Source organism: Asparagus officinalis, chromosome 5 (genome assembly GCF_001876935.1).
Source record: "Asparagus officinalis chromosome 5, Aspof.V1, whole genome shotgun sequence".
Lineage (NCBI taxonomy): Eukaryota > Viridiplantae > Streptophyta > Magnoliopsida > Asparagales > Asparagaceae > Asparagus > Asparagus officinalis.
The window spans coordinates 86,520,355-86,534,034 of record NC_033798.1 but is presented as its reverse complement, the minus strand read 5'-3'; the positions used below and the strand labels follow the sequence as shown (position 1 = coordinate 86,534,034).

The 13,680-nt window shown below is 34.5% G+C and overlaps 1 protein-coding gene across 1 annotated transcript in view; it reads left to right on the top strand.

Annotated features, from left to right (window-relative positions):
- LOC109840024 (F-box protein SKIP8-like) overlaps window positions 1-11,346 on the top strand; it is a 12,123-nt gene extending 777 nt beyond the window's left edge. Inside the window, exons 2-3 of the mRNA XM_020408520.1 lie at window positions 1,867-2,063; window positions 10,770-11,346. Of these exons, the coding sequence (XP_020264109.1) occupies window positions 1,867-2,063; window positions 10,770-11,040 (468 nt within the window). The 3' untranslated portion in view covers window positions 11,041-11,346. The remainder of the gene's footprint in view (window positions 1-1,866; window positions 2,064-10,769) is intronic.

Sequence of the window (13,680 nt, the reverse complement as noted above, 5' to 3'; positions counted from 1 at the left end):
ATCTATGAATTCATTGACTTTACTTTTCTTTTTTCCCTTCAAATCAGAATCACTGAAATTTATGCGCCTTGATGCTTGTCTCAATACCAGTTCAGAGTTCTTAACATGTCATATTATATTATGATCAGATATTATATTTGATCTTAAGACATGCTATATATAAAATTATATCCTTACCCCTATGGAGTCTAAGACATGTTATGTAACACGTTTATATCCTCATCAGCATCACCATCTTCTGTACGCCATGTGTGCACATGGATACTTTTGTTTATGTATTAGGAGATCTTTATTATTTGAAATCTGTGTTTTTTAGAATTGAATTAATTGCAAATAGACCCCCTTTAGTATCATGCCAATTGCGAATAAACCCCTGTAGTTCTATTTATGCGAAGAGACCCTATGGGCGAATTCTTTTTTACTCTTAAAATCGTTAAGAAGGTTTGAGGAGGCGGGTAGACCCCCAATAGTTCTATTGGTGAGAATAGACCTCCCAAGTGCTTTTTTTTTTAAACTTTTAAAAGAGTCAAAAAAGTTCACACTAATGGGGTGTGCTTGCACTTTGGCCGATACTACAGAGGGTCTATTTGCACAAATAGAACTATAGGGGATCTATTTGCAATTGGATGATTTTATAGGGGTTCTATTTGCAATTAACCCTATGGAATTCTTTTAAATATGACTAGTGGTGTTTAGTGCTAAAATACATCCGTGGCTGTTTATATTTAAGTTGTAGAGTATCTCCAAGAGCCTCCCAAGGAGGCTCCTAAGGGTGATGTGGCAAGGAAAAAGCTCCTAAGGTGCTCCAACAAACTCTCAAGCACTCTCCTAAGTCCTAGTTGGCGGTGGGGGGAGCTCCACAAATTTGTGGAGCACTTGGGAGCTCCTAAGGGGGGGAGGCCCACTAAAAATTATTTTTTATTAAATTTATTGTTTTAAAATATATTTATAAAACGTTATTTAAAAAAATGAATTTTTTAAATAATATTTGAGCTCCTAGCTGGGAGTTTGTTGGAATATTTCTCCTAGTAGGGAGCTCGTAAGCGGGCCCCATGCTTGAGAGCACTCCAACAAGAGCTCCGTACTGGGAGATTGTTGGAGATGCTCTTAGATAACAGAGTAATTGATTCTCAAAGAAAGATAAATGACAACAAACATCTAAGTTTTATGTCAATAGGGCACTTAAAAAGAAATTGCTGAGAAGTCAGTACATAAGCAGTTTGTCTTCTTCTGGTCAGAAGAAATGTTGGAAGATTCAGAAGAAGTAGAAGGATGACCTAGTCTCGATATGATCTATAGTCGCTTCATTGTTGGATTATAACTTAGAGTTTAATATTTCTCGCTTCAGAAAAATATCTGGATATTCTTTACTTAATACAAGTTAAAATCTCGTAGTTCTTAGTAAAATCCCGCGGTTGAATTTACTATTACCTGCATATTCTTTCCTTTTCCTTCCTCTTTTAGTAACAACCACATACTAGAACCTGCATATTATTTCCTTTTCCTTCCTCTTTTAGTAACAACCACATACTAGAACCTGCATATTATTTCCTTTTCCTTCCTCTTTTAGTAACAACCACATACTAGAACCTGCATATTATTTCCTTTTCCTTCCTCTTTTAGTAACAACCACATACTAGAACGTGTACTAGCAAACCCTCGTGTTCAGACACTTAGCATTAAAAGCGAATGTCCTTTACTTGATGAGGGTTGGTCAGGCATTCAAGAACCACCTTTTTCTTTTTTTTTTTCTCATTTTTTTACATACATTCAACCTGTGCTAAGAGAATATGTGTCAAAAGCTTTATTGTTGTTGTGTTCTGTTTTATGAGTACAAGGATGTTTGGCTTATATGTTTCCTTGTAGGACTTCACTACTGAACAGGACAATGTCACCCCAATCAATGGATGGAAGTCATATTATGCAGCCACAAAAGCCATTATTAGCATTAATGCTGAATTCTATAACATCATTAGGGACAGGTCACTTCCGGCAATGAGTCGTTTTTGGCTTCAAGCAGATTATGTAAAGTGTATTCATGGGTCTGGGGAGCTTTTTACTGGGTATGCTTCTGTTCAAGTTAAAACTTATTTCTTTTTTCACTGGTATATTTGCTGATATTACCCTCTAATACAATCACCCTGCTGATTGACTTGCATTTTGAGTACTGTTTTCGCATTCCTATCAAATTTTTAACATATTCTGCCTTTGTCTTAGCTATTAAATGGAGAACAACGTGTTTATATTTTTGAAACTAGTTTTGAACTGTTATAATGCTTTGGCATAGGCCTGTTGGGGATTATAATTTATACGAAAATGGGTTTTTGTACCATTTTGGCACACTGACTGAGGGTATTCTCTTGGCTTCATAACTCCATCTATAGGAAACACGACTATATCCAACATAAAATAGCTTCGCAGCAAAAATTTGAATGAAGTCCTATTCATCATTCACAGCGAGAGGCTTTAAACTGATATTGATTGTATTTTTACCTTTTTTCTAAACACAATGCCAATTGCATGGTGATGTTTTTGTCGCTATCTGAGTTTGCAGTTAGATACCTTCTGATTTGTGCTAAAAATGATGGTATATTTTCTAGCGTCTAGATTCTGAAGCGTAACTGTAAGGTGAAGTTCTTTTGATAAAAATAGTCATTTTCTGCGTGCTATATGTTAAAAACTATTTTTATTCTGAATTTTGCTTCCTTCTCTGTGCATAACTAGATGACTTCTTTTTTCCCCCATTCACGTTTTGATATGCTTCCTCTAGCTGAGCTGGTTTTAAGCTTAGAACCTTCTAATCTGGATTTAGGTTTATTTTCAAACTCGATTCTGAAATAATGAAATGGCCTAGAAGATCGAGTTTGATTTAGTGTCTAGCTTTTCTGATATAGTTTCAGATTTTGTGTATAATTTTGATGTTTATGAGTCTGTAATGACTGTGTGGAACTGCTAATATTATTTGTTAGGATAGGTAAGTGACACGCAGTACTATTTGAGTTATTCGGATTCCACTTTATTTTTTGAGTGACTACATTGCTGTTTTTTGGTGCCTTTTATAAATAGAGGCACCCTGACCCACACATTTGGTGATTCTCTGGAGATAGCTGGTTTTAATTCTTTAATTTTTTGCGCGTAGTTGATTTCGTAAGTTTTAATAATGAGTACTTTTCATTTTCTTCTCTTCCCTTTTTCTCTTACTTCTACCCCTTCATGTCGTATCTAGCATCCTGCTTTCTAAGATTTGTTCACTTCCCATGAGTCATCACTCTGTTAAGAAACTCAAGTAATGTTTTTGAGATTTGACCTATCAATAGCAGCTACACATTGTTCTTTTTTGAATGTTGATAGTTGATTGCATCTAAGTTAAATTGCTTGGAGGAAGGGAAAAGGAACTATTTTTTGAAAACATAAGACATTATTAATGATTGCATAAAAAGATAGGAAAATTTGAACAAATACAAAAATATATTGAAAGCTGATATGTTTATGAATTATGTTGTAGGGAATGGCTAAAATTAAGGCCATGTTTACCGATATTCAGATATTGTAAGGGAATGAAACTATGTGTGCTTGAAATTGTGGTTGGCTGAATCTAGATTGGTTTAGCTCACCTCATTATTTCTCCTTGATGTTTGACCCTTTTGACTAACCTAACTAACAATGTTACAGAAGGCGTAGGCGGACTAGGCGTTTGAGCTAGCGCCTAGACGCCTAGGCGTTTAGTTATTTTTTAAATTATTTAATTATTATAATTGATAAAATATGTATTAAATTCATATAAATTGGCCAAAAAAAGGATAGCAATCTTGGATCCACAATAAATCATGCATACTTAAATACTAAACAGTCAAAATAATAACTAACAAGGTTATAGAAAACGCTAAGGGGCCTAGGCGTTGGACCCGATGCGACTTGTAGGATTTCTTTTTTATTTTTTAATTACAATAATTGTTAGTAAATGTTAATGTTATAGAAAGCTTAGGTGTTGGACTGGTGTCTAGGCGAATTTCTTTCTTCATTTAAGTGAATTTCTTTCTTCATTTAAGTGGTGGTCGAGGAGGTTTTATTGAAGGTCAGAGGAGATAGTGGAGGTGCTAATATTTGGAGGTTAAAGGAGTTTAAAGGAGGTTGGAGGATGTGGAGGTTGCAATACAGAAAATCACGTCCAAGGCCTAAAGGGTGCAGTCCACGTAAGCAGACAATACTCCCCTAAACACTCCCAAAACCTTGGTGGGTAGCCTAGGTACCACCCAGGCGCTAGACTCTAGTTAGGCAGCCTGGGTACCGCCTAGGCCTAGGTGTACGCCTAGGCGGACTAAGCGGAGGCTTTTTAAAACAGTGCTAACTAATAACCTTCAATAAAACCTAAAATCTGAAAGTTAACATTAGTTCTCCCAAAACTCGTCTTCAAATGAAAATACCTTGCTACTTTATTATAAATCCTGTTATAGCTGCAGTTTCATCTCATCAATTCATGTGCGATCTTTGTCTATGATACCTCTTTATATACATTAGCGAATGCATTCTTGCCATGATTCCTTGAGGCAATCATTGGTGAATGTCCATTTATGCCTTGATGTTATAATATTGCAAATACTCTAGCTAAAGATGAGCTTGACCCATTGGTCTTTAGTTTACTGCTATGTGTAAAGTCGCGTGCCATACCCTTCTCACTCATTTGTTTTTGTGTGTATCAACACCTTGTGTGTGTATGTGTGTGCGTGTGTGTATCAACACCCTGTGTGTATGTGTGTGCGTGTACCTTTTGGGTACACACACATATACTCACCATGTTAACATAAAATCAAGCCTTTTATATGATATCATCAGTCTTGCAATATCAACTGTTGTCTTGTTTAATCCTTGTTCTCAATCAGTTTTTTAAGGGCCAACATATTTGTTAATTAATTAATGAGTATTGTATCCTTTTTTTACTGTCAATTTTGACGTCCATTTAGGTTTAACCCTAGTTCTCACTGTTTCGTCTATGATGAATTGATAGGACAGCTTATCCTAATAGTAGACTCATAAATCTTTGTTGCACATGTTGGAATCATGTTCTGCTGTTCTCATTCAATTTGTCCTTAGAAGCAATCTATAACTTCTTGTAAATGCTGTCATTTTATGTCTTTTATTTTTTTTAGCATGTAGCCGCTCATCCATCAACATTCTTGTCAGCTATGCATTTAGAGAACATGTATTTATTTGCACGATATGATATCATTTTGGCCCATAAACTAACAGAGAGGAATGGAATTTAAATGCATAGCCTTGCAAAGATCTTATTTCAAAATTAAACATCCAGATTACACACAAGCAGCACGTTGATGTTTAAGTCCATATTTCTCTAGGAGATTATAAAAATTGTTGGGAATATATCTTCCCCCTATGTCTATTTGCACGAAAACAAATAAAAGCTGTAACATTCAAGCACTTTGCAAAACATTATTTGCTTGCAAGTGCTACTGTGATGATATTGGGTTGCCTGCAAAAGTTACCCTTATTTGTTGTCATCAGGATATATCTGGATTTACATTGAATTAGGATTTGTCATCATCCCAAATCCAGATCCATCACTTCTATATAATATTAATTCGCAATCTAAAGGCGAACTGCTAAAATGTTTACATTCGCATCCCTGACGTCTTGTCCGTGAAATGTCATTTTCTATTGTTCAGAAAGCGAGTAACATGTTGCTTGATGTTTTGTACTCCTTAAAAAAATTTGTAGGAGGTGCTGTTGCCAATTCACATTACATCTTGCATCCCGCTGTTGGAAACAAAATTCATTCTGCCATTTGCAGATTAGTTACATTGTCAATAGTAAGGTTATTATATTTCTTCATAGGACATTGTGATAAGTAGCTTTACGAACAATGGCTTTAAAAATTACCACTTGTTCATTTCAGCAAGTAGGGTTCATTAAGAGTCCCTAATATATTTATATAATAGGCTTTGTTTATGAAAGATTAAGAAAGCCTTGTCTAACTGGTCTAAGTAAATATCGAATTATGGTGACGTAGTTCCATATATTGGTACCAGGTCAGTGCCCGCATTAAACACGGGCTAGTCTAATTTAAGAAATGTCTTTTAAGGAATCAATTCTACACGGGATTGTCCAATTAAGATATGTCTTTTAAGAAATAGAACTCATATCTTTCGATTGCTGCCTCATAGCTTTTCTGTTGAAGCATTTGACATTATTTCCACACCCCAAAAAAAAAAAAAAAATCTTGCTTGCAACAAAGTAGTAGGAGCAATTTCATCCGTTCAACCAAAAAGGTATCGTCCTTGCAAAACGAATTCAACTTGCATCATCACGATACTAATTATCTTTTTTACTGTACATTATACATTGTCAAATTCCTATAATACAATTCTTTGTTTTAAAAGAACAAACAAAACAAAGGAAAAACAGCATATATCACAATAGTAAGTCCCTACAAATAAGAGAACTGAGAATACTACTTTGTTTTTCTTGACCTCCTAATACCCTGAATATGAAAATATTATCTTGAAGACCTAGATTTTAAAAAGGTTAGAAACAGAAAATAAACACAAAATCAAACACAATATACTATAAATGAATTTGGGGTTAATTGCAATTTAATACCTTAATTTCACCAATTTTTAACTTAGATATCTTAAAGTTATAGGTAATGAACCCACAATGCCTTGAACGTGGCTTGACCTCCTTCAAAGAGGGATAATGGCCTTAAAATGAAAATCAGGTTTCATGTCTAGAACACGAAACATTGAGCTCTGATGCATCAATACCTCAATTAATTGGATCCATTACTTCTAACCAATTAAAAGTTGGACAATGAAACATGTAAGTGTTTTGTATATGAGCAGTAGATATGCACAAAGGACCTTAATTCAACTACTTATTTAATACATCAATGAAGTATATGGAAAAACTTCTGAAGAAAAAACAATGTATATGAGAAACAAAGTAGGCAAAATAGCTATAGCACTTCATAAAGAGGCATATTTTATTACTTTATGGTTGTAACTGTGCATCAAATCCCTCCACATATTGAAATAAAAAAAGAACTGAGTCAAATAGATTTATGTGGGCAGCATCACGGTAAATGTAATGTGTTTTAGGGCTCATTTAACAATATTGGGAGTATTTACCCTTTAACCAACACAAGTATCAGATCATAACTATTCTCGAGGAATACCCAATATAGTGAGTATTTACCCTTCAATTCTCTGTGTGAGGAAGTCAGCCATAACGGTTGATCTTCTTTACTTTGAACAACTTGACCTCCATCTGAACTTGAATAAAGCATAAAGAAATGTATATAAATAATTTTTCCCAGTTGAGATTGCGTGTAAGATATTAAAGCATGAACACTCATGCTCATTGAATTATTGTTTCAAACCCTACTGACTGAATGGCTTCCCCCTGTAGCCACGTAACACACATGAAGCTATCTACAGAGTAGCTGAGTTGCTTCAATCTCACTCATAGAATTAGTAGCAAGGGTATAAGTTAAGAAAGCGCAAACCTATACTTGAAAAAAATGCAACAAAGGAACTCATTCATTGTACTTGAAGCCATCTTCGGGTGGAAAAATTCAATAAATAATTTTAGTTATCAACACATTGGAAAGAAATCATTGAAGCACATTATAACAAAGAATTTTTCATAAAGAACAAATTGGGGAAATGAGAATATAAAACCCTAAAAACATTTCCATAAAAATTAAATAAAAAAGAATATGCAAGAAAAGAATGGGAAAAAAATCTCACCTGTCATTGTTCGTTGCTGCAAATTCAAGAAAACCCTAAAAAAAATTCAACATAAAATATAAAACCGTAAAAAGAATTTTTTTTCATAAAATTTAAATGAAGAACAATATGCAAGAAAGGAATGGAAAATTCTCACCTTAGATTGTCTGTCACTGCAAATTCAAGAAAACTGTAAAAAATTTCAACATAAAATTAGGGATCAAGAATAAACCCTAGAAAATTGGGGAGAGGAAAATAAAAAATTTCCATAAAAATTAAATAATGAAGAATATGCAAGAAAAAAATGGAAAAATCTCGTCTTTGTTAGTTTGCCTTCGCAAATTCAAGACAACCCAAAAAAAAATTTCAACATAAAATTAGGGATTAAGAACAAATCCTATAAAATGCTAAAAGATAAAATTTTCATAAAAATTATATAAAGAAGAATATGCAAGGAAAGAATGGAAAAATCTCACATTTTGTTTGCCAGTCGAGAACAGATCTCACATTTTGTTTGTCGGTCGTGATAGGGCGGAACAACATTTGGGATGGTCAGTTCAAAAGGCAGCAAAGAGAGAAGAGTGGAGAGAGAGGGTAAATCTGGTTTTTTTCTTGGGTAGTGGAGCCCAGTTGTTATCCATAGGAATAGTAACTATTTTTGAATTGATGAAAGGATAGTGGGTGTAGTTTTATGAATGAGATGTTAAATATATCTCCAATTCAATTGGAAGACATGGATAATGGAAATTTTATGAAAATAGGAGGCGAAATACGTGGAAAATTGGGAAAGTTAGTGTAGCATTTGAGTTTTCGTTAGTTATTAAGTAGTAGATAAAAGAGAAAGATTTTAATGATATACTATTTTGGTTTGATCTTCTATTCTTTTTTGACACGTCTCGAATATATGCATATGTTTATTCAGGGGGTGTACTTAATTATATAATGCATGTTTTAATTTAAAACAATCCTCATACACTTCTTAGATGTATATTATACACTTTACACTATTTCTTATATATTGGTTTTAGGTAAATGAGAAAACAATATTGGTCTAATGTAAATTATTAATTCTTATACATATAAATATACATAGCATGCATATTTGTAGCCGTGTCCCTGTACCTTACCTTTTACACATTTGCCATGTCCTGTACCTGCACCCTTACCTGTACTCATGCAACGTAGGTGCTTTGTTTATAGGTCAAGGAAGTTTTTGTTAGATGTAAGCATTGAAGGAGTTCATGCAAACACCATCTTTGCATGGGTGACAAAAAGGATGTTTTTTTATTTTTATCTTCTTTAGACACACCTTGTTTGCCCATTTGGGCTTTTGGCTATTGTGGTTGACAATTTGGTCATGTGGTGAAGGGGAAAAAAATGATTTGGTACTAGATTCTAAGTCTTATTTCATGTCTTACATAGTGTAGTTAATATGAAATTTAAGTGGTGTTATAGAAAGGGATTATGTATGGTTAGTACTTAGTAGTTGTTAAGCTAGAATTTAAATTTTGCTTATGCATTGATGAATTAAAGAGCATATTTCACGTCTGTAGGGTGCTGCAGTCTGCTACTGAGCTTCACTACTTGTAGTCTGCTCCATGTGGCCTTTTGTATGATTTTGATTTTGTGAGGAGGGTGCTATATTTTGTATCTATATGTTTCATTAAGCTCTTTTTCATGGAACGTGGGGGGATCTCCCACCATTTTTATCAGAAAAGACTTACTTCCAACCAGCTTAGTGTAGTTCATAGTTATGGATGTTTTTAGAACTATTATAGAAAGATATTATCTATAACTAGCAGCCGGTAAACTATGATTTAAATTGCTTGTGCATGGTTGAAACTTGAAGTAGCAATAAGCTATGAGAAACATGGAAAAGGCAGTATCACTTTGTTGCTTCTTACTAAATTCTGAAAGGCAGTGCCTCAAACTGATAGAACATCTACAAAGCTTTGGATGAAGCTTCAAACACACTTGTTTTTATACCAATCATCAGCGAAGTTAATCAATAGTTTGAGTCCAGCCTATTTAGTTGAATATCACAACTTCTGTCAGCCTCGTAAATACCAGTTTCCTGAACTGGTTGTTTGGATATTATTGTACTCGAGTTAAAAGAAGAAAGAAAACTGTTGTGGTGGGTAATTTTGACAAAACAGATGGTTTATGGAGGCACTTTAAGTAAATTAGATATGGTATCATGTATTCAGTTGGGAGAAGATTATGTTACACATGGTCACATGCACGAACCTGGGGCGTGACTAATGGTATCGGAGCATTTAGTCAGCTGGAAATGCACGAACCCGGGGCGTGACTAATGGTATCGGAGCATTTAGTCAGCTGGAAATGTGGAGCTAAGTGCTCTACGGAACTTAGTGTTACACAACGTGAATGCGGTAGGAGACACCTATAGACGCCTGTAGGAGCCACCCTAGAGTCCACATTGTCTGGTGGTGATACTGGGACAGACCAATTGTCATACCGTGACGAGAGGACGTCGTGTAACTAAGGTAGGATGATTGTGATACCCCTAAGATTTAGTCCCACATTGGATATTGATTGAGTGAGTAACTGGTTTATAATATAAGTCCAAAGAGTCAAGTGCAATATTTACTAGTCAATTTTGACAGTGGATTGAGCCAAACTATGTATTGCACTCTGTGGATTCAGGAATTTGATGTGGGGAAAAAGGTTGTAATTTTGTTCACACATTCTTTGCTGCAAGTTATATGTACAACAGCGTCAAAGACTTTACCCCAAATTTATGGGTCAGCTACATGACTCTATTCTTCCTTCATTTCTATTATGGGTCTTCTCCTCTGATAGTTAACTGTTAGTAAGGTAATGTCAAAAACTTAATTTAATGGGGTTTCTTAAAGCAGGATTGTAGAAGTCTTGTTGCTTGTTCAACAAACTAGCTTTATTGCTGTACTTTTCCTCCTTTATGATGTATTACTATAGTCATGTTGTTTATTAGGCAAACTTATATCATCGTCATAATGTTTAATGTTTATTTTATTTGCATTACAGGTTTAACGCAGTGATTGATAGTTGGGCTCTAGCATTCAATTGGGTTGTTCAGGGGGGGCAAGGAGTCATCTTTGAGATTCGGGATGTGAAAGCTCGGGTGCTGATTGACATGGCATGGGTGACCATGAAAGCGTATGTTGATGTGGATTCAGGGCCATTCCATGTAACAAATGTCTATGAGCTTCACAATGGACGGTGGTACATGGTTCATCATCACAGTTCAGTGTCACTTGGGGATGGAGAACCAGCGCAACCTAACATTTTTGGCTGAGGGGAAAAAAGAAAAGAAAAGAAAAGATTTAGGACGATAGCAACTAATACAACATTTACCCTTTTGCCGGATTGAGGGGAAAGCTTTTTTTTTTCTGAGTAGTTATTTATTTTACCTTAATTGTACTTGATGGTTTTTACTGTTGATAGCTCTTCTTGTGCTTGCCCTCTGTAAGCCGTGGTAAATAGCCTTCTTTACCTTTACCATTTCCTGTTTGTCATCCTCTCCTCTGACTTAACTCCTTACATGTATGAATTTGGTCATCATGTTCTTTTGGATCAAGAAACAAAACGCTTTTGGAGGCAACTGTATGCACAAGCAGCGCGATTAGTTCACATGTTGCGTATGGTACTTTTATCAACTAGCGAATGATTTAAGTGCATTGATAGGCTAACGTCTAATTTTCTATTATTGTTGTTCATTCTTTCATCTTGATGTTTAGTTATTTAGATAACTGAAAATAAAAGCTTGGATTGAAATGTCAGCAATACAAATATTAGCAGCGCTCTTGAAGTAGAGATATAGGGCTTGTTCGTTTGTTTTCTAAATACCAAGAAATGAAAATGGAAATGGTAAAAATCTTAAAACTCACAATTTCCTCCATTTCCATCCCTAAAACTCACCCACAACATCCAATAAAATATTATTTCCATCCAACAACTCATCCACATCATCTAATAAAATATGATTTTCATCTAACTACTCATCCATCACATCTAATAAAATATTATTTTCATCTAACAACTCATCCATCACATCTAATAAAATATTATTTTCATCCAAACATCACTCAACTCATCTCTTCTCATCATTTCAAATCACTCACATCATCCAATAAAATATTATAAGAATTCACCTCATCTCATTAACATTTCATTTCTTCATTTTCATCCCAAAAAGTTATGAAAACACTTTTCTTAATCTTTCTTCACATCACCCAATAATACAATGACAACTCATCTCATCTCATTTCATTTCTTATTTTTAAGAATGAACCGAACAAAAGAAAACAAGAAACTACAGGAAATAGGTTTCTTATAATTCATTTCCTTATTTTTTTCCGCCAACCGAACACTCCAAAACTAGTTTTCTTAAAAAATCACAAACATCATCCAATAATAAGGTGACAACTAACATCATTTCAATTTCATTTCTTTGATTTCCTTCTTTTTTAGCCAACCAAACACTCCAAAAATAATTCTTCATTTTAATAGTTTTCCATTTCTTTGATTTCCCTCTTTTTTTTAGGCAAACAAAAAGGCCCTTACAGGAGTTGAAGGAGTTAGGGGGCTGTTTATTGATTATGATGTGACTACGTGTGTGTAGATCACACAGAAATGTTTTGTTGGCTTTTGGAGAAGTTTACTCATTATGAGCCGTGATAATTATACTACTCTATTTATATTACTTATACCCTATAAGACAGAAAGTATGGAGTCTGAATTTTTTTTTTAACTGACAAATTAAAATTTATAAAACAATATCCTAGCAATATGATATATAAAGAGATAAACAAAGATAAACAATGAGACACTATGTGATATAAACACAAACACAAGATGTGAAGAATAATAGTGTGCCAAAAAACAATCACAAACAAAAGATATGATCACGGAGTTCGGTCAACCCTCGACCTACGTCTTCGCTCCTCACCTCGAGGAGATCTCTACTATATCTCAAAAATTTACACAAAATGGTTTCCAAAGATCACTGATAACTTTTACAATACATACGATGTCAATCACACAAGCTACACTTCTCTAAGTGTTGGACTACTCGTATCACCTTCCTCAAGTGTTTAGAATTACAACATCTCCCTAGGATTTATAACCAACCCACTCCTCTTGGAATTGACCCCGGTCTGTCCCAACCACTCCTCTAAGTGTTCTTGTGTATTACAACGTGTTTAACAATAAGTACGAATAAATAATTTTTATTCTCTAAACAAGTGAGAACAAAATATAATCTCTCTCAATAAAACACTCTCACAACCCAATTATATGAAATACTAAAGGTTAAGTGGTTGTGTGTAAACAATGAATAAAATAAAATCAAACTCAAATAAATCTAGCTTATATATGAGAATCAATATATAAGATCGGCTAGTGAAAGAGTTTAGAAAACTTCTCAAAAACAAAGAGAGATGAGATTTAACGATGAGCGCTTCAAAACCGAAATTAAGATCCTTCACTATGTAAAGCTCTTTTTCTCATAAACAAACACACTTCTTATTCTCAAAAACGTGCAGCCAAAATGAGTAAACTATATTGTAAAACTCTTAGTGTTCAAATAAGTCTGGAGGCCTATTTATAGCCTCTTAAACATATCAAAATAAAAACTAGCTGTTACAGATGATTGGTCGACTGATAGGTATATCGGTCGACTGAGCATTCGATCATTGGCTAATTCTGAAAAAATAAAACAACGCTAGTCGACTGACAAAAACTTGGCCGGTCGACTAACAACACTGTTCGGTCGACTGACTCTATTTGTCGGTCGACTGATTGACTATAAAAGAGAATGCTGTAACAACACTTCTGCCAAGTCGACTGAAAAATACGGTCAGTCGACTGAAGTACTGTTCGGTCGACTGACTAGAACAACCGGTCAACTGAAAATAGACACATCAGATATTTAAAT